General features: G+C 41.8%; 1 protein-coding gene across 5 annotated transcripts; it reads left to right on the top strand.

Moving 5' to 3' along the window:
* The first annotated feature begins 532 nt into the window (after window positions 1-532).
* gnb1l (guanine nucleotide binding protein (G protein), beta polypeptide 1-like) lies at window positions 533-26,310 on the top strand. Of its 5 annotated transcripts, XM_084359342.1 has the most exons (9): window positions 533-620; window positions 3,667-3,729; window positions 5,116-5,266; window positions 7,727-7,898; window positions 8,392-8,517; window positions 8,738-8,900; window positions 11,972-12,064; window positions 17,580-17,795; window positions 25,370-26,310. In XM_084359342.1, the coding sequence occupies exons 4-9, from the start codon at window positions 7,789-7,791 to the stop codon at window positions 25,646-25,648; spliced, it is 987 nt and encodes a 328-aa protein (XP_084215468.1). In that variant the 5' UTR covers window positions 533-620; window positions 3,667-3,729; window positions 5,116-5,266; window positions 7,727-7,788; the 3' UTR covers window positions 25,649-26,310. The 5 variants fall into 5 exon arrangements, with proteins under 5 accessions (XP_084215468.1, XP_084215466.1, XP_084215467.1 ...); XM_084359340.1 differs by lacking the exon at window positions 5,116-5,266; XM_084359341.1 differs by lacking the exons at window positions 3,667-3,729; window positions 5,116-5,266 and having other exon boundaries at window positions 538-620.
* Window positions 26,311-27,793: the final 1,483 nt, after the last annotated feature.

The raw sequence follows: 27,793 nt of genomic DNA on the forward strand, positions 1-27,793 counted from the left end.
CAGTTTTGTAAGGCTTTTCAAGGTCTACACTTATTGCTCACTTGTGAGGGTCTTTTAGGTGGTCGGTGTTAATAGATCATAATAGAAGTAATAGGAATGTAGCATATATACCTCAGGTTTCAGTTTTTTTTAAAAATATTGAATCCTCCAAATTCTTTTCTTCTTTTCTTTTCTCTCTTCTTGAATAGTAAATATACATTTGAAGTGACAATTTAACTGCAATCATCATAATCAGATTTCAATTATATGTCAGAGTGCCTCAGAGTTCAACCTACACCTGCATATTTATTTTTGTTTACCTATTGATAATTTCCATAGCCTCTTTTTGAATATTTGCAAAGATACACTTCATGACAGAAATACCCCGACGCACATTTCCTAAAATATGAAAGTAGTGAACACCAGTGTCGAGAATAAAGAAGAAGTCTAGCTGGGCAGAGAGAGAGAGAAAGAGTGGTGTGACTGGCTGCCTGAGTGTGTGCGACTCTTCTATACAGGCACCTCCGCGGGCAGCTCATCGGCTGTAAACAGAGGTCCTTCAACTCCGGCGCATGTTTTGTATCCCTTCCCTGCAAGGCTGACTCTGACAACTGTCAATACACCGATGTCTGACTGAAATGGTATTTTATCAAGTTTTGTTAAAGCTTATTTTTATTAGTATAGCGACATACTTTACCCAGAAATAACGCCTCTCATGTAATAACAAGGCGTATGTGTTGTTTGCAGCTGTTGTTTTAGGTAGTTGCTAGCTTGTTGCTAACCGTCTCACAGTACAGATTTAGGTGGTTATAGACATAAATTCTCCTCTTACCGTTTCTGTTTTCAGCCCAACATTTTATTTAATACTTGTGCTTCAGAATGGTAACTAATGAACACGACTTGGAGTATAACGCAGCCCTGATAACGTCCTGTATATTCACATGAACACACGAGCGTGCCAAACTTCATTCAAAAATGTTCCCATTTAACGAGAAACTGTCTCGCTCCCGCACAATTATCAGGTACACTTGTTGTATATCCTTTTCCTCCTCGTTTGATACGTTTGAAGCCCCCTGTCTCATTTTTGCATCAGTAATATAAATTAAAATTGACCTTGTCAACTAAAGACAACTACACATGAAAAGTACATGGAAGTCTTGTATAATTGACAGACCAATAATAATAAAATAACAAAACAAAGAGCAGTGAAACGATCCCAGTACAATACCAGTTTAATGTAAAGTGGTGGATTAGTAATCATGTAAGACACATGCTAAACCTTTCGATCATCTTCCAGCAGAATATGCTGAACTAGAGAGTTGCACTGTCTTATCTTTTAGCTTTATTTAAAATAGAGGTCAGCTTCTGGATGAAATCGGCATATGTAATGGCTCTCATTGTTACTGTACATGTACTGTGTCTGCATCATATGCCAAAGCAATAGAAACTGCCTAATTTTTGAATGAGGTTTGGTGTGACTGTTTAGAGTTAAGCTCATTGAATAAGCATGCATCTTTGTTTTTGAAGAAAAAGATGTGTGTGAGAACGCAGAGCAGCTACAGAAATGATTTAATGGATTTCTTTACACTTACTCTATTTTCTCTTGAACTTCTGCACTTAACTCTTTATGGTGAAGGCTGTAATGTGTATTCTGTGGTTGTCTGTCAAGTGCATTTTTAAGTCAATATCAGCAAATTCAGATTCAAGTTCTAAATATTATCTGTTATCTTTTATACTAATTCATATAATGTTATCTCATATATTAAAATAACCCATTACGTGGCCTTGGTGGAGGAAGGTTCTCTATGAGTGCTTTTTAGTTGTAGAAGTGATCATGGCGCTGCTTTGATAATGCACAAATGCCCAACTTAGAGTTGTACTGCTGATGTTTGCCCATTTATAAGAGCTTTTTAAAGTTGCTTGGACTCAGGAAGTTGTTCACTATGTACAAATAGTTTGCACTCTGTCAAACCTTTCACCGTCCATTACTCAGTCTTCATGCAGTCACTCATCAGACCCCTGAAGTTGACTGACAGTTGTAACACTAGGGGATGTGCTGTTTGACAAAGTGTAACATCTTGTTGTTTCCTGTGTTCTTTATCCCCTGTTGCGTGATGCCTTATTGGGATTATAGCACAATTAACTTCTGCTTGTTTTCATGTCTTTGCTGTATGGACAGCAAAATGCCTATAAATCCGAAGCCCCTGACTCTTGTAATGTGTGGAGATGTATGACACTTGAGCTGTCAACCCTCTTGTGTCCCTTTATCCTCTTGTGTCCAGGTAAATGACATCATGGAGGAAATGGGTGATAATGCAAACAGATAAGGCTCCTGGTACCTGTTGACCACAGTCAGGACCTCCTAAAACAGGGCCCTTTGACACAGTGCTCCATCAGTGCCTGCCTCACTGACACCCACAAGGCATTTAGCCCTTATCTGCAATGGCCCCTGCTCAGCATTCACGCCATTCACGCGAACAATGCCACCTCTTCCCACTCACTGGATCTGTGACTGACAGTGGGTGTTGGTGCACTTGTGTCTGACTTCAGCCTCTATCCGACGCTGGGGCTGTTTATCCAGTCCAGATAACCTCCACCAAGACACAATAAAGGGTGTGTGTCTTCCTCGCCACTTCCCACGTTGTTTGTGTAACTGGGCTTTTATAATGGACCTCGCTCTCTATTTGGCAGGTTGGTTTCCTCCTCAGAGGGATCTGTATTAGCTGGGGGAGGGTGAGGGCAGAAAGGCTGACTAATGATCACAGAGCCAGCTCACCACCCTCTGACCAGCCAGCTAGGTGGAAGTGCCCCCTTGGCGAGACAGCAGATAAGACCACAGCGGCAAAATGACTAATAGCTGAGGTATGATGTAGCAGGAATGGACAGATTTAGGCGCCTTTTTCTCAAAAATTCACATTTTTCATGCTGGCAAAGATGTTACAGAAAAGAAATACTATTGGTCTGAAAGGATATAAAGTTGGCTTTTCATTGGAAGGCCTATCTAGAATGCAGCTTTTGAGTTATGTGTAATCTGCTTTCAGTTTTCATCGTGCAGCTCAGATCTCATATTTGATGAGGCTGATATCAGCGGGGGATCTTGGGATCCCATGCCTCTATAATGGCTTCTGTGAAACTGGGGAATTATATAGCTTCTGTAATAAACCCCTGTGATCAGTATAACCCCCCCCCACCCCGTCCCTGCTCTTATTTATGAATGGCAGAATTTGACAAGGGGGCAGTTCAGGTGGGTAGCTGCCTATCACATGATACCAGCACTAAAGAGCCAAGCGAGGAATGTGGACAGGACTCCCCCCTCACCTTTACTCAAAAAAAACTTTGATGCCCCATATCACAACGAAAACCCTCTCTATCCCCTCCCTCCTCAGGCCCTCATATGTGCAGCGATGCTGAGGAGGAGAACGGGTGCCGCAGTGGAGGGTGGTGGTGGGGGGGTACACAGATAGTGGCTGCGTTTGATCTGAAGGTCGCCAGCCCCTTGCTGGTGTTGAGAGATCCTTGGCGGACGAGGCTGGCTCTTATTTAATAACATGAAGGGGAAGCGGACCTTTCTCTCATAATTAGGCCTAATTACCCAGTAGGTGTGGACAGACGGCCCAAGAAGAGACAAACTGCCTTTATCCATGGACTTAGAGTCAGATTACCCCAGAGCTGTCTTATCTGTTACAGGGCCAGCAGGAGCCTCAATCCTCCTCTCCTGCCTCTTCCCACTGGCTCCCATATCCAGCTCAGGTATATTAATCAGTCACTCTGATTTATTATGGCCTGTCCACCACACACAAGTTTAATTAGGCCGAGATAGTTAACCCATTCTGTAATTTCTGAGAATGTTCCTTCCAACATGCTTAATAAGAAAGTTTACTGACTGAAAGCTACTTAGGTTAATTAAAGGGATAGTTCACCCTCAAATTAAAAAGTCACATTTTTCCTCTTACCTGTGGTGCTTATTTATCCATCTAGATTATTTTGGTGATTTGTCTCTGATTTAATAGAACTAGATGGCTTGTGGTGCTCAAAGCACCAAAAAATGTACATCAGAAAAACGTAACGGTAACGTTTTTTTCCAGAAATCATGACCCGGTTACTCAAGATACTTCAAGATCTTGTTGTGAGCAGAATTATTTTCTTCCTCCCAAACCACACACTCCAACCATATCATTGCATATAAGGAGATCGTGAATCTCTTCGCAGACACGGGGCTGGCTAACTAAGCTAATGTTACAGCTCAGCCGAGGAGGACGCCATTAATGTTTACACTCATGCGCTCACGGGCACGAGCATCTTGTCCAAAAGTAGATCCACGCTTCCTTCTTCACAGTGACAAGGTTGGAGGGTGTAATTTGGTTGAAAAAAAAAATGTCCTACATGAAACTGCTCACAATAAGGTCTGTGGGTTATCTTGAGTAACCGGGTCATAATTTCTGGAAAGAGGCATTACTGTTGTGTTTTTCAGATATATTCTTACATGCCATCTTGTCCCATTATATTTGAGAGAAGGTAGACGACTTTTTGGTCGATATCTCCAGAAGTCACAGCAAAACAGTCCAGATGGTTAAACAGCACTACAGGTAAGGAGAGAGAAATATGTATTTTTTGAATTTGGGGTCAACTGTCCCTTTAAAGCTGCTGGGTGGAGATAATTCTCAATAAGATACTTTTCCCTGAGTATCTTTGACAAGAGATCACATTTGCCGCGCTACTCCAGCAAGGTATGTTTGCATTCACTCGATAGACTGTTTTTTTGATGTCTTGACAAGTGATTGTTTGCTCGGCCTCGCTCTGTTAGCAGGGAACAATTTAATGGTCCTTGCAAACAGATTTGAGTGACATCCTGCCAACATCTTGTTTGTTTACAGTGTCTGTCTCTCCCTTCCTGAGCTGCCTGCATGTTTGTATTTGGGTTTGTGGGCGACTCACTTGCAGCCACCTCAACAGACCTATTGTTGGGCGCAATTCAGACACTGGAAATGCTGACGCCTGGAAAACAGAAGGGACAGTCCACTGAGGAAGTAGTGGCAGGGGAAAGTGGCCTTTTGGATATACTGTAGGTTTGTTTTTTTTTGCATTCCTCAAGTAACATCTCCATCACTGTCCCCAACTGTTGTCTCTCATTGACAGTGAGCTGTTATTGCCAGTGGAAGGTCTTAAAGCCCCTTGCCTTGAGCCAGTGAAAACAGCCAGTTTCAGGCTGCTGTGTCCGTGACTCACAGCTCCATGCAGGCCTGCTGCAAGAGGACAATAAGGGACACTTAATCCACCTGTTATCAGGGTGAGCCTCACCCTGTCACACACTGACACGGGGACAGGACTCTTGCTCAGGAATGCAGCTTTAACCACCCGTTCACAGGACAAGCAGCTTAACTGATAGACCCTCACAAAAACACTGTTGACGCTTTTTTGCCACATTCTTCATACCACACAAAAACATGTCACAGTTGTTGGCTAAAGCATTTCCTGATGGTTAAGCTCCATGATATGAGTGATACCTAATGGTTGATGTAACATATTGTGCAAACAGTGATATGCTTTGAACCATTTTTGTCATCTTTTCTAACGTGAGCAGGAAAACAATGCTCCATTTTCCAAGCATGCTGCGGTAAATTGATAGTAAGGTTGATGGGTTGACCGTTTCCTTGTGAGTCCATCAGACTGCAGTGTTGTGTGCTTAATTAGGCAGGCTGGTCAGGGGTCTCTGTCTCTCCGCTCCACAGATTCACATGGACAATTTAACCACTAACCTCCTGAAATGAGTTGCTCCTGAATGCCTCGGGCTCCTGTTTCAGCGACTGCTGATTGCAGGGATCAGGGGTTATGATAAGTAAAAGTGCAGGAGGGGATGATTGTGTGTGTGTGTGGGTGGGTGGAGGTGAGGTTGTGCTCGTTGACTCAGATGAAACATATAGCGCCCTCATATCTGACCGTTGTATACAAAGCTTGAGTTAGGAGACAGATTAGCTCCTAACGACTGAAAACGGCAGGAAACAGTTGGCTTGGCTTTGTCCAGATAGAGGTTCACTTATAAGACATTTGTGTTACTTCTTTTGTTTTTATTTAAAAATCTGCATGGAAACTTTTTTTCAGTTCTGATCTGATTTCAATACCTGAATATTGGATGCCAGTGTGTGCCTCACAGTGTGGAAGAGACTAGGATCATTCTTTTATGTGTGTAAGGTAACATCAGGTTGAACTTTGACATCACTTGCCTAACTTTGTAAAACAAAATGTAACAAATAGATGTGCAATCCTTTTAAAAGCAGCAACCGATCGGTCAGGAATTTAAATTCTAGTGTAAAACAATACAACTGCATTAAATTAAAACAAACTGTCAACATTAAATCACAGTTAAGTCACAAATGGGTGCAAACAAACTTGAACAATGAAGTCACAGTTCACACAAGTAGAATAAATAAGTAACTTGGCAAAAACAAAACATTCCAAATAAACAGGAATAAAAATGCTATGTAAACATTCAGTGCACATGGGCCCATAGATCTAAACACAGAATTGAATTGAAATGATTATCTCTGAGATTGGCCCCATCGTCACCGATACCTGATTGAGCTATTTGATTCAATATCAGACCAATAATCTACTTTAGTTCCAAAACTTTAAGTAGTCTGGTTTGGCTGATTTTGGTCTTTTTAGAAGAGTCATGTTTAGGATTTGTGCAGGTGTAGTTGGTGTTGGTGAACATGTTACTGCAGATAACCAGGTGAGAAAATGATTCTGTTGTGGCAAGGGAGGAATTAACTTGTCAGCCTCAGGAGTAACAGCCTGTGAAAGCCTTTTTATTTTAATTAGTAGGTTAATTACTCATTTTTATTTGAGCGGGTTGTTGTTTTCAAATAATTTTGTTTTGTTTTCCGTAACACTGAGAAGGTGGCATGAATCATCCTTAATCTCACAACCTGTTCATTCTTTTTATTTTTTTGGTATAAGAATGGTCTCATTTGAAAATACTGAACTTTGGCATAATCACTTTCAAACCAACGGCGATTTTCAATATGAGAAGCAGTTTAAAAACGGATGGATAGATGGATATAAGCTATCCGAAGCCAGTCTCGAAAAGTCACTTATGTGTGATTGTGCTGCAGTTTAATGTTGACACATCATTTCCTCGCAGCATACCTGCGGTCGGTTGGGTTTCCTCATCGGCCCGGCCTACAAACGACATGAAAGCCTGAGCTGTTACCTGTGCCTCTGGGACAACGGCTGTTGATCACAAGAGGAGTGAGAAGCCTGAATCTCCGTCTGTTTACTGTAATTAAGCTGTCAGTGTTGTGATTTATGACGTATTGAGTAAGAAAGGTGTTATCATGTAGACTAGGAGCAGGAAGACGGAGAGAGAGATAGAGAGAGAGAGAGTGCCACAGGGTTTGTAGCTACCAACAATAGAGAAGGTACAGACAGTGAATTAAACACAACTGTCTGCTGTGTGGAAGAGAAAGGCTTCGAGGCAAAATAGAGCTACTTTCTGACGCTGTCTGCTCAGTGTTTGTACAAAAACAAAATGAGATGATTCTGGATTTTAGGCTGCACTTAACTTTCATTTTATGGAAATCATCTGAAATAGTCGAATTAACCTGAGTTGAATGAAACATTTATCATTAAAAAGGTTTTAATTGGAGGAGAACTGACTGGAGCTCAAGCTTCAGTTGCCACTTTTCCAGTTCTTCCAATTACACAAGTAACTCATGTCTTAGCTTACATTTCCTGTTGTCTGTTTTAGTTGGTGTTGTGATGTGGGCCTGCAGCCTCCTTGCATCAATACCTTGATTGCATGACCCAGTGATGTCTCGTCCTGCACCGTGCCCCATCTACACCCTGAGGGGGGCTGGTGGGCCCCTAAACACCCTCCACTTTAGCTGCCGTGGAGGGGACACTCCCCTCCTGTATTCTGGGTAAGTCATTTATCTCAACGTTCATAATTCTAGCTCTTCGTCTTCCTCAAGCAGTGAAGATTTATTTTGTTTATCTCTTTGAGCCGAATGCCTCAAAGCTTTAACTGTTGCCATGTTAATTAATGTTCAAATCCATATTCGAATTATTTGTTTTTTTGCTTCTTAAGAGGAGGGAGATACGTGGGCTGCAACGAAAAAGAGGCAAAACACTGATAAAGAGCGAGAAATGGAGCTTCTCTAAGGCATTTAATTAGTCTCCAAATCTGTGCATATAAACCCAGGCGTATGCATTAGATGCCAGCAAACAGACCTTCAAGGCCAACATCACACTTCAAAAGCTTCCTTGTTACCACGATATCTTTGAGTTTATAGCAGAACTGTCAACTTTCTTTCTATGGGTATAGGTGAGGGCCGAGCAGTGATGAATGACATGGCATTTACACTGTTTGAGTAACATAAACAGCCTTCATAAAGCATCTTGTTTGGTTTGCAGGTCAGGGAAGGGGGGCATCCATATCTGGAACCTGAACACCAGGAGGGCTCAGAAGATTGTGGAAGGTCATTCTGGTAACTCGGTCATCTGGGTCAGCACACTGCAGGCGACAGGTACCCTCATCAGGTGAGGAAGAACCCTGTCTCTCTTTCTCTTTTAACTTACTCCCTCTTCTTGCTGTTTCTGTCAGAACATTTGTGAATTTAATTCATTATTTGTACTTTAGATGAAACTGTGGTGTAAAACATTTAATATCAAGCTTTCATTATTACACAGGTTTTAAGATGACACAGCCACTAACGACTTCAGTTTTTGCCTGTTTTTGTTCTCTCTGTTGGTGGAGCAGTCAGGGACGGGACATGCAGGTGTGTCTGTGGGATTTGAGCGAAGGTCGCAGTGAGGTGGTGGACTCTGTGTGGACCGGCAGTGTTGGATTCTGTCAGTGCTCCACGCTGGAGACGAGCCCTGGAAACTACCTGCTGGCCTTCGCCGGACAGCAGACAGAGGAGGTGAGACATTGTGTTTGGGTGCCTGTGTATAAAGTATAAAAAATGGATGGTCAATTTCCATGCTAAGCACTTCCCAGAGCTGCAAGATTTTCAGTAATCTGTGCAATTATATTCTTCATTTTACAGATTATGGTTTGTAATAATTTATAAAAATAATAATGATACATATTCATTAGGGTTGCAGTGATATACTGATTCAAACTACAACGTGGACCATTGAATCCTAGTACAATGGAAGCCCTTAGAGGCAAGAAAGGAAAAACTTAGGAAGATTATCCTGGTAAAACATTTTTAATACCGTATACCGTGAAATTGTGATGTGAACTTCTTAAACGGTTATTATACTGTTAAAATCTAACCGCTTATCAAAGTGTCCATTGACACATGTTGTTCTATGTTCAGCAGAAGGAAACATCCTTTATTGGCAGTTGGGATGTGGGGTAGTTAATTGGTTACACAGTCTGACTTGAGTATCAAAAAATGTCAACCTGTATGAACCTGACCAGACTTGCTGTTGCCAGGTTGCTGGATTGACTTGTGTGATAAGTGTTCACACATATTTGTGGCTTTAAGCCCTGTTTAGAAGGAGATGGAAAATCGGAGATCCCACAGCTGGAGTTCCTCTCTTACATCAAACCAGTCTCTGGCTTGATCCATACTATAGTATAGGTTGAATTAAATCCGGTGGCCGACGTAATATTTGTAGCAGAGCGTCTATGAGTCATCGTGACATGTGAGCATGAAGTTCAGCCAGGAACTGTCACACAGCAAGTGGAACAGCATCATTAACAAACCGGCCTTCATGTCATGAGTCAGAATGACAGCCACCAGCTAAATGTCGGTTAGATCTGTCAAGGCCGAGAAAGCAAGTTTAATTGTGCTTTTCAGAAAGTAACTTTGTCTTTGGCTGATTAAATAGTGGCTGTTTATATTTTTAATCTTTGGCTGGTGGGTGAAAAAGAGAATTCCCAGGCCTGAAGAGATTGTGCGCTGTAATGAGATCACAGTTCTGTCTGCACAGTATGTCTCGTAGTTTAATGCTCAACACCCACAAGCCTGTACCGTTTTTGTGTGGAGTGAGGGAGGATGGGGGAGAGGGCAGCTAGCGATTCAGCCATCTTTTATTGCCTCCAGATTCATGTTACTTGCTCTGCTGTGAAGGAGCCACACTTGAAAGGGACAGATTGGTCACCTGATCCAGCCAAACGTGCCTTGGCTAACCTCAGTCCAGCAGGCCAGGCATCAGGGCGCCTGTGACTCCCAGCACCTCAATAATGCCATTGTCCCAACAGACACAGACAGACAGAAACACACACACCCATATGAGGTAGACCAAAACAGACCACAGCCGATTTTGTCATTCGGTCTCCCCACCCCATTCCACAGACAAACTGGCCAAGACAAATGCTTATCGTGTATCTGCAAATAAAACACCCACGTAAACCGAGTTCCCTCAGGAAACAACAGATATGCTCTTACCACAAAACATGCACAATAGCGTGATTTAGTGCCAATGCAGATAGGTTAATACTTAGGTATGTAACCAAGAAAACAGAATCACTGCTTCCTTAGCGTAGCTATTTAAGGCGGTTTCACTGTTTACTGCTCACAGCAAGATTCCTGCCAGCAGATTGCTGCCACAGCAGAAAGATGAATTAATAGTGTGGGTGTTTTATTTATGGGCAGTGTGATGCCACACAAGAACAGTGATCACCTGAGGCACAGAGAAGTCCTTAAAGGCCCTCTTTGTCAGGCACGCAGAGGTAAACATGCAGGACAGATGTGGCCGTGCGCTAAAATACGGATCGCTTCCCTTAAAGGGCTGTTTAATCTGAGGCCTAATGAGGATGAATATGTGGATCATCAGTAGTGAGGAAGTCGAAGGAATGAGTTTTGGGAGTGATCTGGGTACACACATACAAAGAAACATACTTGATCATTGGCTTCATTAGGCTGTGTATTTTATCAGAATCAGTGCCAATGTGTGCAGGAAAACACCATTCATGTCACAGGGTCAGGCTTTAGCAGGATTTATTATAGACAACGGGGCGGCCGCTCTGCACTGATGGATGGTACTGTACTGCTGGTTGGAGGCACTCTGATCTGCGGAGGTCCTGAAACACAATGACAGATTCAGGCTGCTGCTTTGTTATTTGAATTCTGAAGACAAACAAATCATGACTTGGCACACAGCTTTAAGATAAATAAACGAACAACTGCAATTTGTGTGCATAATTGTAACTGGGTCACGAAAAAATGAAAACGGATAAATTAAAACAAAAATACATTAGAGTATATTGGATAAATTCCTAAAAAATGTTAAACAGGACACTTTTCACATGAAGGTCTCCCTGCCAGCTTTTGGTAGCGCCTTCAGAGCCTGGGTGGTCAAATGACTCAGTTTGGTTTAGCCTTAAAATGGAACCACTGGAGAGTATGAGCATGTTATAAGTTAACTAAACTGAAGCTGTGCAGAACAATTTAGCATGTTGAAACCCAACATGTCCAGAAATCACTAAGTGTACTGACAGCAGGCTTCATACAACAAGACACTAACATTGTACCTGCTTTCCAATACAACCTTTATAAGATTTTATTACAATTACATTAACAATAGAATCTACCTTTATCTCAGTTCCAAGAACTAATACTTAAAAGACCTTTGAATTAAAGTTGATACTAAGGACATTACGCAAGAAAGATAAGACATTGTGCCTGCTTATCGTTAGCATTTTAGCGTTGTCAATATGAGGATGTAAGAAAACTGATGTTAGTGTTTTGCTCCAAGCACCACTGTGTCTACATCAAAAGTAAGAATTCATGCAAAAAGAAGGTTATACTACTCGTTTTAAATTGTAATGAAGGGCTGAATTTGAAGATTTCTTTGTATCACTGCCACAAAAATGGGAATAAATAACAACAAATAGAAAATAAAGCCAACAAAAAACCATTGGGAACGTCTATCAGCAAAACTGTCCTTTAAACATTGGGTTAGTGGTTAGGGTTATCAGCCCAGAATTTTCCAATGGAGGCATCTCTAGTGAGCTTTAATTATCATGTCCTTTCTGCAGATCAAGATAATTGAGCTTTCCAGTAAGACCCCAGTCTGCACCCTGGTACCAGACGCCAAGCTGGGGATGGTCATGTGTATCAAACTGTGGCAGGTAAGCACCAGACATTCCTCTTAAATATCAAGTGTTGCATTGTCTTTAACTTAACCCCAAAAAGCAGCAATGTGTCCTCTACAAATACATCTCAAGTTCAACAAGTTCACCTTGGCAGCCATTATCATGAGCACGACATTCTCTCCCTTTTCTTCCCCTCCTTGTTTTACACGTTACTTTGTCTATACTTACCTGCTTTATTCAGATTGGCCAGCAGCTCATAACAAGATGCAATAATAGAAAAGTCAACAAAAATGCACATGAGAGACGTGGCACATGATTTACAGCCCAACAACTCGTCCTGGGCCATTTTTCCAAGCGTTCCTTCTCGGCTGGCAGCGAGTTCCAACACTGTAATTAGAGCGTTTGGAAGGGCCGGGGGTTCACAGCCATATATCAGCCTGCAGCTGTGCATCCAATCTGATGCTGAGCAAAAAGTTAGCTTTCTGTTTTGCAAATGCTGTCGAAAGTTTTATTTTCCAGCCATTAACGAGAGCCTGTAATTATTTTCACGGTTAATTATTAACTCTTTGGGTTTGGGGCTTCAGGGGACAGAGCGGGGTTTTGGCCTTACGCAATACCGTGGATGGTTTGAATAAATTTTATGAGCTGTGCAGTTTACAGGCAACAGTAATCAAAACACAGCTTATCATTATGAAGCCAGAGTGAGGCGAGTTGCTTCCCTGTGAACATGCAGTCCTTCCTGTATTCCTGTAATACTAATTAAATTTACCGTAATAAGTTAAAGTAAAGGTTACGTTGTGTTTATGAAATTATTACAGACACTCGACCAGTTTGAGTCCCACTGTGCATGCTGACATCGTGTTTGTGTTTTTCTTTGATTTCACTGTTACACCCACCTTTCATCATCTGATTTATGAACCAATGCTGGTTCAGCGTTGAGTGCCAGGAAACATAATGATCAATTATATCATTATAAATGATATAATATCATTGTAATACAGCACAGGCAGCTGTCTGACTTCAAAGCCGAAGGGCCCAGGTGATCCTAAATCATTCCAGGCTGATTCCTTTCAAGGCCGAAGCATGTTCATCTGTTACTCTGACTGACTGAGCAACTCAAGGGGTCCTTGATGCGAGGCTGAAAACCCCAGTCTGTGTGTGTGTGTGTGTGTGTGTGCACCTTTCACACACAAATCAACCCACACATTCTGTCTGTCAGTCATAAGAAAAAAAATGCTCATGTTGTCTTCCACATTAAATGGTCATATGCTACCCACTGCTTCCTTAACCTCACACAGCAGGAGGCAACAGCTCACGCCGTCAGCCCTCTCTCCACCCCGTCTCTATCTATCACACACACACCAGGAAGAAGCCACTGACAATCATCTTCCCTCTCACCATCCCTCGCTCTCTTCTTCCCACCGTTGAGACGAGAAGTGATTATCCTCCATTATTTCCAAGACAGACTCACCAACAGATTTATTGTCGGTCTTCAAGCCCTCTCTGTCGGAGTTTATGGAAAAGATTAAATGCGGTGTTAAACTGCACTTTCTTCTCAATTCAGTTTCCCGTCGTCAAAATCCCACCCAGACCTGAGCTCACATGCTGGGCTGTGTCTGAAAGGTGACAGAGCTATCTGATTTCTCTGAATCTGACTGGCTGTAAGCAGTGAACAATGCAGGGGAAGAAAGTACCTCCACATGTGGGTTTGACGTGTGCAGGGATGTACGGTTTGGCCAGGGGGACAGTATTGATGTATGATGTGCAAGGCTTTTAATGTGAACAGAGGCTGGCGGGGAAAAGGAAATGTTCCTATACAGATATCCATCACTCTCAGCTCATCACCTTGCTGCCTCATGGCCATGACATCATGGAGGACCGGGACAAAAACCGGAGGAAACGATTGGTTCCTTATGTCGAAGCAGTGCCTGCCTGAGGCCTGTGGCGGCCACATCAGCAAACAAGCTGTTGGTCTCTGGGTTGTTCATGGTTTTGGAGGGACTCACCACATAAGGAAATGACATAGTGTTTGCTGAATATACAATGAATTCAGGATGTCACTCTCATATTTCTCTCTAATTACATTTAGATTGTATTTATTTATGTTTTTAGTTATTTGACAGGGACAGCGCTCATTAATCAACAGAGAGAATACAACAAATGAGCCAGAATTAGTCTAATATTCAGCTGTTGTCGCTGGCCAGATGTTAAAAAGGCAGGCCTTGAAATGAAATAAAACTGACATAGTGTTTAAAATTCATATATACAATATAATATGTATACACAAAAGGGGACAGCACACATTCACACACAAACAGTGCCACAGTAAGACACATAGCAGTCTGCTAGAATCCATACAAAATAATGAAAGTAATAAAAAGATAAGCCTTTGATCACTCACTTGGAGACTAGAATTTGTCCAGTGTGTATTTGAGAAGTTAACAGATTAACAGATGAGACAATAATGTTGACATTATGTCAAAGATGTCTTTGTATTTTGTTGCTTACATATCTTAGCATGCTAACCAGCTAGTCCTGGCCCACCCTGTCTGATAATACCATTTACCACGATCAAACTCCATGAGTCATCCACGATCAGGACTCAGATGACTGAGGCCCAACATCTCTCTTGCTTCTCTCCCGCTGCACATCTCTCCCCAAACCCGCCATGTCTTTGTGGTCCCTGAAGTGTCCTGGTCATTCTTTAAGTATTTTTTCGTGGACAGGATGCAGGATGCCCTGCTAGCTCCCCCTGAAGAGTGTGCGCCCCATGTACAAATCAATCAATCAATAGGCCTCCTCTACTGGGCTTTCTCTTTCTATCTCACCCTGATTTCTCTTCACCAGTCCTGTCAAATAAAGCTATAAAAAAAGAGGACAGGATGCCAGTCATTACCTAGTTCCATCCTCTCAGCCATATCAGTCAAATTGAATGTTGTGGAGTTCAGGCTGTTTGTCAGACAAGACAGGCAATTTAAAGATGAGACCTTGGTCTTCCAGAAATTGTAGGTTTTCACTTTTTTCTGACGTTTTATGACCAGACATTTAATGGATTAATCAGCAAATTAAGCTGGAAACTAAAACTAAACTAAAACTGCTTTAGACCTAATTTGTCTCTATTTATCACAGCTTGTTTTATTGCCTCCATAGGTTAGTTCTTTGTATTTTCTCTTGCCTCAGCAGCAGGGGGATTTTAAACCACTCTATCAAATTTATTTATCAATTTTAAAAGTAGAGGAGAGAAGGAAGAAAACAAAAACGTATTGTGGGTGACCTAATTGGACCATGGTCCAAGCTGAGTAACTGACAGTCTGGACACAGATCTAAAACTAGGACTTTTAGTGTGCAGGCTTTAAATGGTTGCATGAAATAATGATGTTTAATGCACCCCATAAATACAGTTACTGAAAAAATGGCACATGACTATTAACAGGTCAAGGCCCAACTAGACAAGTAGCCATTCCAGAGAAGATCAGCTCCATTGCTCCTCCACTGGTCCTGCCTCTTGAAGCAGCTTCCATCCATCTGTCTTTCCAGCTGTTCTGTGGTGATGAATCTGCTCCCAGAGCCCCAGCCCCACTCCAGCAGAGAGCCCTCTTGTAGAAAGGCCTGCGGAGGATATAATGAATTAGGTGTCTACCCAGGGTTCCCCGACCTCCGACCCATGACATCATCAATCAAGGAGGTCCTACACTTAAGTGAAACGGTGGGCCCCAAGCCTGGAACGCTTAGCCGGGCCCTGCCGGCAAGCAGGGGCCACTGATTTTCACTTGTTTTTATTTGTTTTCATAATCCCTTAGTGTTCGTCCTCGCTGATGTGTTTGGAAGGAATACACGACTCTGTCTATAATTTGTTTAAAGCTGGAAGAAGAGAAATATAGAGCGTTAAGTGAGAAGAGGACTTGAAGATGGATGAAAGAATGGCAGACGTGGCCCCTTTGCACATATGGAAAAAATTTCTCTCCCTCCTTGCCTCTACAGGGCACCGTGCTTTTGCTAGGGGCCTGATGGTATTTTAAAGTAAAGGCATGAGTCAGGACAGTGTATATGTGTGCTGTGTGCTCATAGCTCTTCTGTAATGCGTTGTGGTGTTCCACCAGCCAGGGTGAAGCCTTTTAAGTTTGGAAAAATTTGAATCATTGTTTTGGATAACGCTCCAGGCATATGTGGATGTGAAGGGTGGTGCTGGATGGAGGTTAGATCTCACCAATTGTCCCTGCCTTCTTCTTCTCTCTGCTTCAGTCCTTCCTTTCCTTCTTCCAGCATTTCAAAGATAAATGAAGCCTTCAGTTTTTATCGGTTAACCTTTATGTTCTCATTCAGAGAAGTGATTTACAAGCCTGCTGTATACATCCACACAACCTCTCAATACCTTTCTTTCATATAATGTACTTCTTACGTTTCTCTTCTTATATGCAAGTAACCACATATTAAGCTTTGTGCAGGTTGCTCTATATTTTTAACAGAGGGAGTCTGGTTTATGTTTTGCGTCTGATGCCTGTTTGTGCACCTGGTTTCATTTCATGTGATCTGAAAGATTTACTCTGATGGTTTCACCAGTTGTAAACATCGCGGCAGGATCTAATGTCCCCGGGTGAAATGAGGATGAAGCAAGACATAGTGTGTTTTTTTTTTTTACATGAGGTTGTTTTAGTATGTGAGGACAAATCAGGTGTGTAGGGCTGAAACACGAAGTTAATTAATCAATCTGTCAGTCGACATAAAATGAATACAAGTTGCTTAACTCTGTTTTACATGATTGGTTTAAACAGTTGGGCAGAAACAACAACCTATCTGCATAATTGTGATAAGTATATAAGTAGTAAGTAAGATTAATCTAATACTTAAAAAATAATTGCTATAATGATCAATAATTAAAATAATTGCTAGTTGCAGCCTTAATTTTGTTCCTGAGTTTTCTTTGATAAAATTTACTATCAAAATAAACCCTGTGTTAGAATTTGGAGCTTGAAGTGGCTATATTACAGATTAGTTTTAAAAAATGGACTGCCAATATAAGAATAATTTAATACAAATGTAGTGTAAAAGGTAATATGTAATTCCAAGGCTATGTATAACACAAGAAGTAAAGCTAAAAGTTAAAGTTAGTCAAAAGTAACGCTAAAATGCATATATAAAACAGAAAAATACAATTATAAATAAACCCAACAATGTCAAAGAATTTGAGTTTTAAATGAATAAATCAAGTTTTAAGTTAAACAGTAGGTTTTGCTGTCTATTACTTTACTATATATACCAGTGCCGGCAGTGAGGCCTGTGGCTCAGTGATATAGATGAGGAGCAAAGTGAGGAGTACTGTAATGGAGTGCTGCAAAGAGCGAGCAGCAGGCTGACGAATGGAGCCCGCAGCGCCTTTCCGAGTGTCAGCGGGAGCTTCCAGGATGATAACCTCTGCTCCGCTCAGCTTCCAGCACCACTCAGTGGTTTCTGTGGTTTTTACTGCGCAGCTCTCATCTCACAACTTAGCTCACACTCCTCTCTGTGCTCTCTGTCCCTCCTCCATCCTCTTATCATACTCCCTCACTTCTAGCCAGACTCGGGGTCCGGACCTCTCCTGTTGGCCGGATACGAGGACGGTTCCCTGCTGCTGTGGGATGTAACCCAGAGGTCCAAGCTGAGCCAGGCCAAAGCCCACCCTGAGCCTGTCATGTGCCTGACCTTTGACACCAAGCGTCTGAGGGGGATATCGGGCTCCTCTGAGAAGAAACTCTCCTCCTGGATGCTGGACAGACAGAACAACCTGCAGGTCAGCAGAGGACAGGCTTAGAGAGGCTAGAAGTAGTGTTGTCTCATCCAGAGGTTCCCAAACATTTTTGTCTCATGAATCCCCACAGCCCTGTTGAATTAATTAATGTACCTCTTCATCAACACCACCAATCATGTTCCAAATGTTTTTACTGGATTGGATTTTAAAACTGGTTGTTATTGAACACAATTAATTATGACAGTAATTAATGCATAGTAAATTATGCCAAAAGTTTTGGGAGCATATTGAAGCTAGCAGTGGCCAGTTGGACCTTTAAACATTACATTACTTTGAGCTTTTCACAATTTTTCTATCACTTGATGCCAATTTTTTAAACTGTTGATCTGGTACTTTTAGCTTTCTGTTCATTATTTTTATAATAACGTTGTATGAAGGACTGAAGCTGCGAAAATGAAAAATGAATGAAAGAAAACAATAAATAAATAAATAATTATGCCATTAAATGCAGCAAAAATAATATAAAACGTGGCATAAATATATTTTTGTGTTTTATTATGCTTCTGTATTTGTTAACCTTTGTATTAATTATCCTATTTACTTACCTCCAATTTAAATTTCCATTTTTCAGTGTATTCATTTGTAAACCTATTTATATTTGCTTATTTGTATATTTTTGATTTGCATTTCCCCCCAATTAATTTCCACAAACTTATTTTTTGCTTTGATTTATTTTTGCATTTTATGCATTTCAGCTTCAGTGTGCAACTTTTGCCAATTCATTAAGTGACATCAGAGTGCATAGATCAACTATATATACCTTGTATCCACGCCGGTCGGCAGGCTCATCATGGGTCAGGAGGAGCTAGTCCAAACTGTTGTATATCACCTTGCTGAGCCTTAGACTGTCTTTTAAATGGCTTTATTTATTTTTTTACAATACTGTTCTGCCAGGTCCCGCCCAGCTGTGCTGTGATTGGCTTTTAATGACACCTCCCTCATTTACATATGAAGACAAAATGCATAAAATATATGGGGAAAACTGCAAAGGAAAAATAAAAATACGGATGTATTAAAAAATAAATAAATTGATAAATAAAATGGAAAATTGATAGAAAAGTTAATAAATAGGTGAATTGATACAAAGTTTAATACAGAAGCAAATGAAAATGTCACATTTTATAAATTGATTAATGCTTACATTTTTTTATATTATCTTTGGTGCATAATGGAATATTCATTTATTTATTAAGCCATTTTTTATTTTTTTATTTTCAGTTTCAGTCCTCCATATATTTCAACCATTTACACTTTTTAAATAACTAGTAAAGTGTTATTTACATCTACCCCACTATTTACATTTTTCATCCATTTCTTTTAGCTAACTTTTTTGACTTCTATTCGCTGTCTACTTTCCTTGCAATGTCAGTCACATTATGTAGTCTTCCGGTGTTACAGTTTAAATCAAATTGTTTCAAAAGACAACCTCTCCTACGCCTGACCAACTGCAAAAGTACCTTCTAGGGTAGAGCGGCGCCTGGTTAGGTAACCATTATTATGTTTACGTGGCCTACTGAAATGTTAAGGTCCTGAACCCCCTACATGCTAACTAATTGTTGCACAAGAGAGTCTGCTAAATGCCATAATATAGTACAGAAAGGTAATGGTGGGGATGGGAGGAGAGGAGTGTTGCCTTTCTCCAGGCTCTCTTGGAAAACATCAGGGGCCAAAGAGGAAGAGGCTCAGCGGGGCTCCAGGGGCCATAAATCAGCTGCTGGTTACACAGCGTTGGCAGGGCCAGGGGCCAAGGGCCGGGCTGGAGCTGTCACTCCAGACTCAAGCCACCCACCCACACACACACATACCTACGCACACGCAACATATATGAACACATCACAAAATATAATTCTACTTATTACTGTACTGTAATAAATAGGAACATACATGTATACCTTTCAGCGAGTAATACAACATCCCTGTGATTGGGACACTGATGAGATGCTTACCTTGTATCTTGTTCCTTACAGAACATACAGGTTCTCACAAACACAAAAATAATTGGGAGTGGTCCAAATTAAACACTAAAAGCCCATACCAGAGCATCTTCTGTCACACTAAAAGAGATCACATCAGCTTTGTCCCATAATTCATTTTACATAACAGCCAATGCTTCAGAGAATTAACGCCTCATTTGAAGCTCATATTTTCTCTTGATTTCATGAGCAAAAGGGAATGCTCCCATTTTGCAGCCAACCCCCATGAATCAGAGCAGAAAGGAACCTCAGGCTGATATAGTACACTCCTGCACAGTGAAGGGGTATTATTCTTTCCGAGGCTTTTTACAAATGAATGCTTGAATTAGAAATATTTGCAAAGCCCTATTTTTTTTCAGCCTGAAAATACGTCTAGAAAAACACTACGAAGGATTTGATTCAATATACCAAAAAACAGGAGGCGAGCGGTTATTTGGTTTATTTTGCTCAAGCAACAAAATATTGATTCAGCATGTAATCCAGGATGAGGATGACAGGAAAAAAGCACAAGGAGAGGGAAAAGATCCAACAGGGACTTTTAAATTATCCTGAAGTGCAGCTCAGTGTGACGTCCAGACAGCTATCCTCAGTTCTTCCCACAAAAGTATTTTTGTGTGGCAGCAGTAAGGGGGCGGGGGACCTGCCGGGTGGTGGGCCCGGGCCCCGGGTCCTGACGGACGACCCGTGAGAGGTAATAAAAATATCAAAACCTCGGAGGCCCCTTAACCAAACAAAAAACACATCTGCAGTAAAGGGAACAGTAGTTCACAGTGGGAGGCTGCAATAAAGGCTGAGGAGGCTATAAGTGCCACAGCATCCCACTTCCCACAAATTACCTCTGCGATACAGTCCAGTGTAGTGGAGCTGGCTGGCAAGGAAGATAGATGCTTCTTGTGAAATGGAGGGGAAACTGAATGTGACACAACACAGTGCAGTTATGATTTAGTGAAGCTGAAAGGCTGTGAAGTGAGCTTATCAAGCCCAGATAAAGACAGATAGCCTCAGGAATGGAGGTTAATGTATTACACATGGCTCCCAGAGGCCTTTATCTGCTGTTTGACCTGGCTGGCCTGATATCTTCTCATAACAATGAGGCATCATCTTCGGCCTTTTTTCCCCTTTTCTTCTAGTGTACATTTTTGGGAATGTGTCAGGGTGAGACTATGAGGGCGTGGGTGTCAGGGCTTACAAGTCGTTAAGCCAGATGGACATATATTTAGGCGGCCACTCAGAATCTATTGACAAGTGCGGTGACGGGTTCCTCCAGGACAAAGACAAAACGAGAGGTCTCAGACTGGAAAAAAAGAAGCAGGTATGGACAGAGGAAGATTAGCCATGTAAATCAAGCATGGCTGACAGCAAGCTATTTCTGAGACTGATGACAGTTCTCTGCAGGTGGAACTCCTGCCTCTCATCTTCACTACAATGTAAAGAAATCCCTGCTGTCTTCCCCCAGTAGTGACCTACACTGTGTCAATATGTTGAATTCTTGCACCCGTCAGCCAGAGCTGACCTGACGTATGGGTCAGGTCATACCAGACTCAGAGTCAGTCTGCTGGTGGACTGATGTAGGCATGAGCTGCTGTCATTAAAATTATTGCTCTCTTGACTGAGGACCCTCCCTCCACCTCTCCTCTCTTTTCTGAATGGGACTGCTCACCTGTTTGACAAATCCATCTCCTGTCAGCCGGAGCCAAGCTCTGACAGGCGAGGTGACAAAAGGCTGTAATCTCCCCGCCGCTGAGTGTGATTCAGGGACAGGGTGTGTCAGAAATACCTGCGAAAAGCCTCCCAGCCGTTAGGCTCGAGTGAGTGAGCGATGATGGGACGTTTCAGTAGACGAGCGTGAAGGCCAAGATCCGTGCCAAGACGGAGGCGAGAGAGACGGGAGAAAAGTGGAGCGAGGCTTGAGTGAGATCTGCCAAGTGGACGCTCCTTTTGAACGTCTCCTCTGTCGGTGAGATGCTACAAAAGAGGATCCTGAAGTGCGAGTTTGTGTTGGATCTGTCGTAGGCCACAAGAAAGTGTAGTGGGCCCAGCTGCTGAGCAGAGCTGGTAGCCTCCTGACAGCTGAGGAAGCTGGCGTTTAGACAGCAAGCCTGCTCTGTACAGTATGTGTGTGTCTGCATGCTGTAACACAGACAAGGAAGGAGTGTTCAAACAAAGAAAAGATGAAGCCAAAAAACGAGTTCTGTCTATGATGAGATCGTAAGGAAGTGTGGAAGAAAAATGGGGCGTCAAATAAAACGAGCCAAGACTCCCCGGGTAGAGAGAATGGATTTCATTACAGATTGAGACCTGGTTAATGGCTGCGCTGATAGTCCGCAGTGTTGAGTCGGTGTTCATTCAGCAGTGGTGTGAGTCTGCACCAAGAACAGCAATGCTGCTGCTGGAGAACATGGTGTTACAACGAGGGGAGAATTTAGACAGTTTCCTTCTTAAAACAAAGAAGAGTTATTGTAAACCCAGCATCCTTAAAGAAGTCGCATTATCAAAGGCTGTACCTAATTGTCCTTTTTATGATCCATTAATCTACTCATTATTTTCTCAAAGAATCAATAGGGTCATTTAGTCTGTAAAATCATCATGTTTTCTCAGAGCCCAAGGCAACAGATTGCTTCTTGTGTCTCATCAACAGTCCAAAATCCAAAGATAACCAATCTACAATCACAAAAGACCAAGAAAACCAGCATATTTTTGGGCATTTTTGCTTAAAGGATTTGTTTGACATTTTTGGAAATGTGTGTCTTTGTTACCACTCTAATGTTTGTAAGGTAAATAGCCAGTTAGCTTAGCCTAGCACAAAGACTGAAGTAGGGGAAACAGGTAGCCTGATTAATTAATGATTAATCTATTATCAATATTGACTATGTTTGCATGCCCAAAATATTCTGGTTTTTGCCATAATATCTCACTAATATTCCCATTTACATGCAGCTGTGCATACTCCCAATTAACGAACACAGCTTTCCTCTTTTATGTATTCAACCATGTTCTTGAAATGGCCAGAGTTGCGATGTGTGTAATCAAAAACCTGTTCATAGCCAAGTCTCGCATAATGTTCAAAATGAAGTGCTTTTCTCCCTCTGACCTGAAATGTGGGCTTTTCTTTTGTGCAGTGCATCTCAACTCCAGCCTTACAAGCTGTTAGCAAGGAAATTTGGAGAGCTAGCCGTAAACAAGCAATAGGTATCGCAAACTGCGTGAAACCCCACATGAGACATGTTCAAAAGGTCTAAAAACCTGAATAACGTTGGCATATCTCTCATGTCTTAATTGGAAATGACTACATTCGTAATAAGGCTTAATTTGGAATTTGCAACCAGACATGACCAGGAGCAAATTGGGAGTATTGTCATATTCTGAATGACATGTGTGCATGTAAACATTGTCACTGTTGACAGTTCATTTTCTGTCAACAGTGTCAAATCATTCCAACTCTAATGTTTTCATTGTTATACCAATCCAAATAACTCTATTTCCTGTTCAGTTTCAATCAAAACAGGGGCGGGTGCTGTATATGATCAAATAATAATGTCAAGCAGCGACTACACATGATTGATTAATCTGTCGATAATTTGGGGGGTTAATTGATGAATTAGAATAGTGGAAAATGCAGATCGCGATCCTCTAAACCTTAAGATGATGCCTTCAAATGTAATTTTTTGTCTAACAACCCAAAGGTGTTCAATTTACAGTGATATAAAACTTTTAAAACTTTAAATAATTTAAATAGTTTTTTTCTCGATTTTGCTTTCTCGATTAATCATGAAAACAATCGACAAATTAATCAACAATGAAAATAATAATCATTAGTCGCAGCCCTAATTCCCACTAATCATGAATTAGATTGCAATTGTAATATCTGTCAAAAATATCACGTGTGATTTTTTTAACGATATCCTGCGGCCCTAATTTAAACGTCATCACGTCGTAATCATTTCAGTTACCATCAGGCACCACTGCCACATGAAAACACAGCGTAAACACTGATCACTGCAGCTCAGGAACCAACGGAGCTGCACGTGAGCACCATGAATTTTAAATGATAGCACGGGACGACCTTTTTCTGTACTTTTCTTTCCGCTCTCAGATTGTAGAAAGTAAAATAGCCAGCCAACCCTGCTGAATGAACCATTACTGCACCATTATCCATTTACTACTTCCAGTTGACCCTTTAATGAAACAAATGCCTTTTCCTGACACAAACTAAGGGAAGCAAAACAAACAAAAACAGACACTTAAACCCATCATTATCAGGCCTCTAATGCAAACCAGATGGAGAGAGGCAGGGGCATACCAACTTCTTGAGGTAATAACAAAGCACCAACCAATCTTTCACCCCCCCAGGTTGCTTTGTATCAGTGTATCTAGCCTGTTTGGTCTAACCAGCCCTCCTCCGGTTCACACCAGTGGTACTAGCGATGATGGTTTGATTAAAAAACTAAGATGAAATCGCATCACTGCCTGTTCTGAACATAGCTTTCTCACTCTGATTTGATCAATGACATTCCTCCCTGCTCCCTCTCTCCCTTGCATTCCACTTTATCCACTTGGGCTATGAGTACCTGGCTTATATCTTCCACATGCAGCTTGTGGATGGTTCCTGCCCGGAACAGGAGCATGCAGATAAATTCTCTACCGTCTACTCCTATCCGAGGTCATTAGTCTCCCTAGACACAACTTATGAAGTCAATTTTACGCTGTCCAGTTTGATTTCAGCTCCCATATCCAGATGTTTGTGTCCTCATCTACAGGTCCAGCAGAGATCCCTAGTATGCAGGAAGAGCACGTTCGCTCCCCAGGAATGCCCACCACAGCAGGCCCTTTAGATAGTTATCTTAGCCGCCATTCATTATAATATGTCAGAATGTTGCCCCTTTAGGGAGATTGATACAGTCCTTGGGACACTGTAGATCACAGGGAGCGAGAGCTGTGGCTAATCTTTAGCAGGCAGACGTTACAACAGTGTATTTATCGGGTCTCTTCTCTCGCTGACCAGACCTTTCAGTGTGAATGTAATTCATCAGAGGCGCTTAAAGCAACAAGGCCTCCGCAAACAAGCGTTTCAGCGAGATGGTCTCTCTCTCTTTCTTGCAAACTGTGACAAAGGTAACTCAAGCCGCATCGTGCTTCCAGAGCAGGCCTCCATAACTCCAAACCAAATAGTGGGACGCAGAGAGATTTGCTCGCAGCCCTCGTGCCATAATGTTTTACGGCCGATGATTGAGTCCCAGGAGTCTACAGCCAGGTTCAACAGACATCCAGCCTCACACTTGGACTTCAGTCATCAGATCAGCTGATAGTCTCTCCCTGTCAGTGTTTGTGTTGGCCTCAGTTTCCTAGACGGCAGTGATTAATTGACTTACTGGCCTAATTTGTTTGATTATTTTTGTCTCCTTATTTGCATGAACAATAACTTCATTTGGTTTTAGATTTCTCTGACAATTGAGAAACTACTACTAAGCATCTTTGGCATTAACTTGATCTTCTTTTGTGGAAGTGTTTGCAATACATGTAAAGGTATATGGTTCTCACCTGCATATACCTGCTAAGATCCTTTTCTTCTTTGTTTTTTTGCAGCTCCAGGACTGTGTGACACTGGTCAACCCTGGGGTTTCCCAGCTGTGTATCAGGGGGGACGGCAAGCTTCTGGCGTCAGCGGGCTGGGACCATCGGGTGCGGGTATTCGGGTGGAAGAAGCTTCGACCGCTGGCTGTGCTTCAATACCACACTGACATGGTGCAGAGTGTGGCCTTCTCTGACCACCAGGACCCTAAACAAAGACTGCTAGCGGCTGGATCCAAGGACCAGCGGATCAGCCTGTGGTCAATATACAACAAGGGAGCTGACACTGGCTGAGCATCTGACCTCTGGGAGGATATCTGGACTGTTATTCAATTCTTGACTCTTATCTGCACTGATGTTGGCGCCCAACAATTCATCAATAGTCCAGAGCAGTGGCTATATATATGACTTTATTTTATGTTTAGCTGTCTCTTGATTTGCATTGACATTGCCATCTAGGGCCAAGCAATATTGATGGACTGAAGCAATCTATGGGGCCTGCAGATAATAAAGGCTTTGCAAAGTTTTGTCATGATTCAGTTATTAAATGGTTATTCACCATCAGACCATCTATCTCACCTGAGCTCTACCTTTTTCCACATGAATATATGGAATCATCCCACACAACAAGCCTGGTCTGTTTCTTGATAAGCTAATGTGCCTTATGTTGCGGTCAATACTGCATCCAGCTACAGGATTCATGAGTAGATGAGTGACACCGGTCAGCATAATCTCCTGAATAAGGACTGGTGTTTGAAATCAACCTGGACTGATTTAATTTGGCTCCTTTATGATATTAAATCACATTAATATCTCCATGAGTGTTTACTGACTCCTTGTTCCATTTTTTTCCAAATGCCATTTCTCAACCTTTGTCCACAGTTTACACCTGAAAGTTCAATATTTGAAACATAACAACTGCAAAGACTTTTAAATAAACTGGTTTTATACTTCTATTTGTGTGTCTGCCGTAGATTTTCTTTGATAAGATGTTTTTTATTTTAAACTCAGCTACTTTTTGCTATAAGCATGAATACATTTAGTTTTCTGCCCACCAGTGTGATAGCTGGTAGAAGCTGTGATGTCAACTGCACGACCTCAGTAATGAGTTTAGGTTTAAGATGAGGATTATCGTAAAACTGTTCAGATTCAGATCGAGGCCTTTTTTTCTCATGACATAACACAGTATTTTCAATGTGTAAACAAATATTTGAACTTGAATATATCAATCAAGGCCAGACAGGCAGACACAGTGTAACTTAAAATGTGAAGCTAGTTTAAATATGTGATATATTTCAAAAAGCTCATCAGGCAATTGATGACTTTTTTAGCTCACTGTTTGCTGAAGCCTTTTGTGATGCTCTGTGCACCTACGTGATTGTGTTGACTTATCTGATGGGAGATCTGCTCCAGTGGATTTGAATTTGAGGTATACGATGCACCTGAGCAGCTATGTAATCTTGTGTTGTTATTCTAGCAGCTCCTGGTTTAACACACGCAGGGCGCAGGCCCTTCAGCCTGACCCGAGCTCTGTTTGTCAAACAAGGTTAATCACAGCAGGGACATAAAGGACAGAGCACTGCTGGTTTAGTGGAGATGCTGATCTGCAGATTCTGTCCTTGGTCGGCCTTTCGTAACCTTTTTTAAGATCAGAAAAACTGATGGAATCGACACTGACCGGTACAGAATTTTCAAATTAGTAAAAATTAAAATAAGTGAATGGCATCTTAAATAAGATACTGTTGTTACAGTCTACATTTACCTCACATGTAATGCCAAATACAGATGTCTTTTTTAAGAAGCAGACATTTGTCATGACCAAGGCCAAGGGTCCTGTTGTGAAAGTCCCAGAGAAAATAGAGAGGTGTTGTTTTTCTGTCCACTGTCTCTAATAATATCTCTGTGAGTCAATGAGCAGCATGGGAGCTCATGTGTTACAGCACTGTGCCCAGAGGCCGGGGGCCAGGGCTTCAAACGCTAGACGTTCTGCTTCATAAAGGCTTTGTCTCCTGGGATGACCTCGAGTTGAGAAGCTCATCATGCTGTACAGGAAAGGCCTGAGAAATCAAAGAGCCAGACTAGCATAATGGCCACGAATCATTAGTGAACAGAGGAAAGACGAGGTCATTGGCTAGACAAGCTGCCTTGCCGTGACGTTACTGTCATTGAAAAAAGTGTGTAACCACATGTTTTTATTTGTTTGTATTCAAGGTTATGTTTCGGATGTTTGTACTTGAAACTTGTTGCCATCATTTTAAAAATACATTGACTAACAACTCATTTTGCCTACTTGTTTTTTTTCCAAGTCCCAGGTTTGAATGTTTTCCTTGCCCCCCGCAGAGCTCCATCCATACCTTTTGTCCCTGACCCCACTGGTGACATCTTGCATTCATAACAGCTTCCTAACTCTCCTGTTGGCTTTGAACAAACACTAGAGGT

Source organism: Pagrus pagrus (genome assembly GCF_965226575.1).
Source record: "Pagrus pagrus genome assembly, chromosome: 8".
In the NCBI taxonomy this organism is placed as follows: Eukaryota; Metazoa; Chordata; class Actinopteri; order Spariformes; family Sparidae; genus Pagrus; species Pagrus pagrus.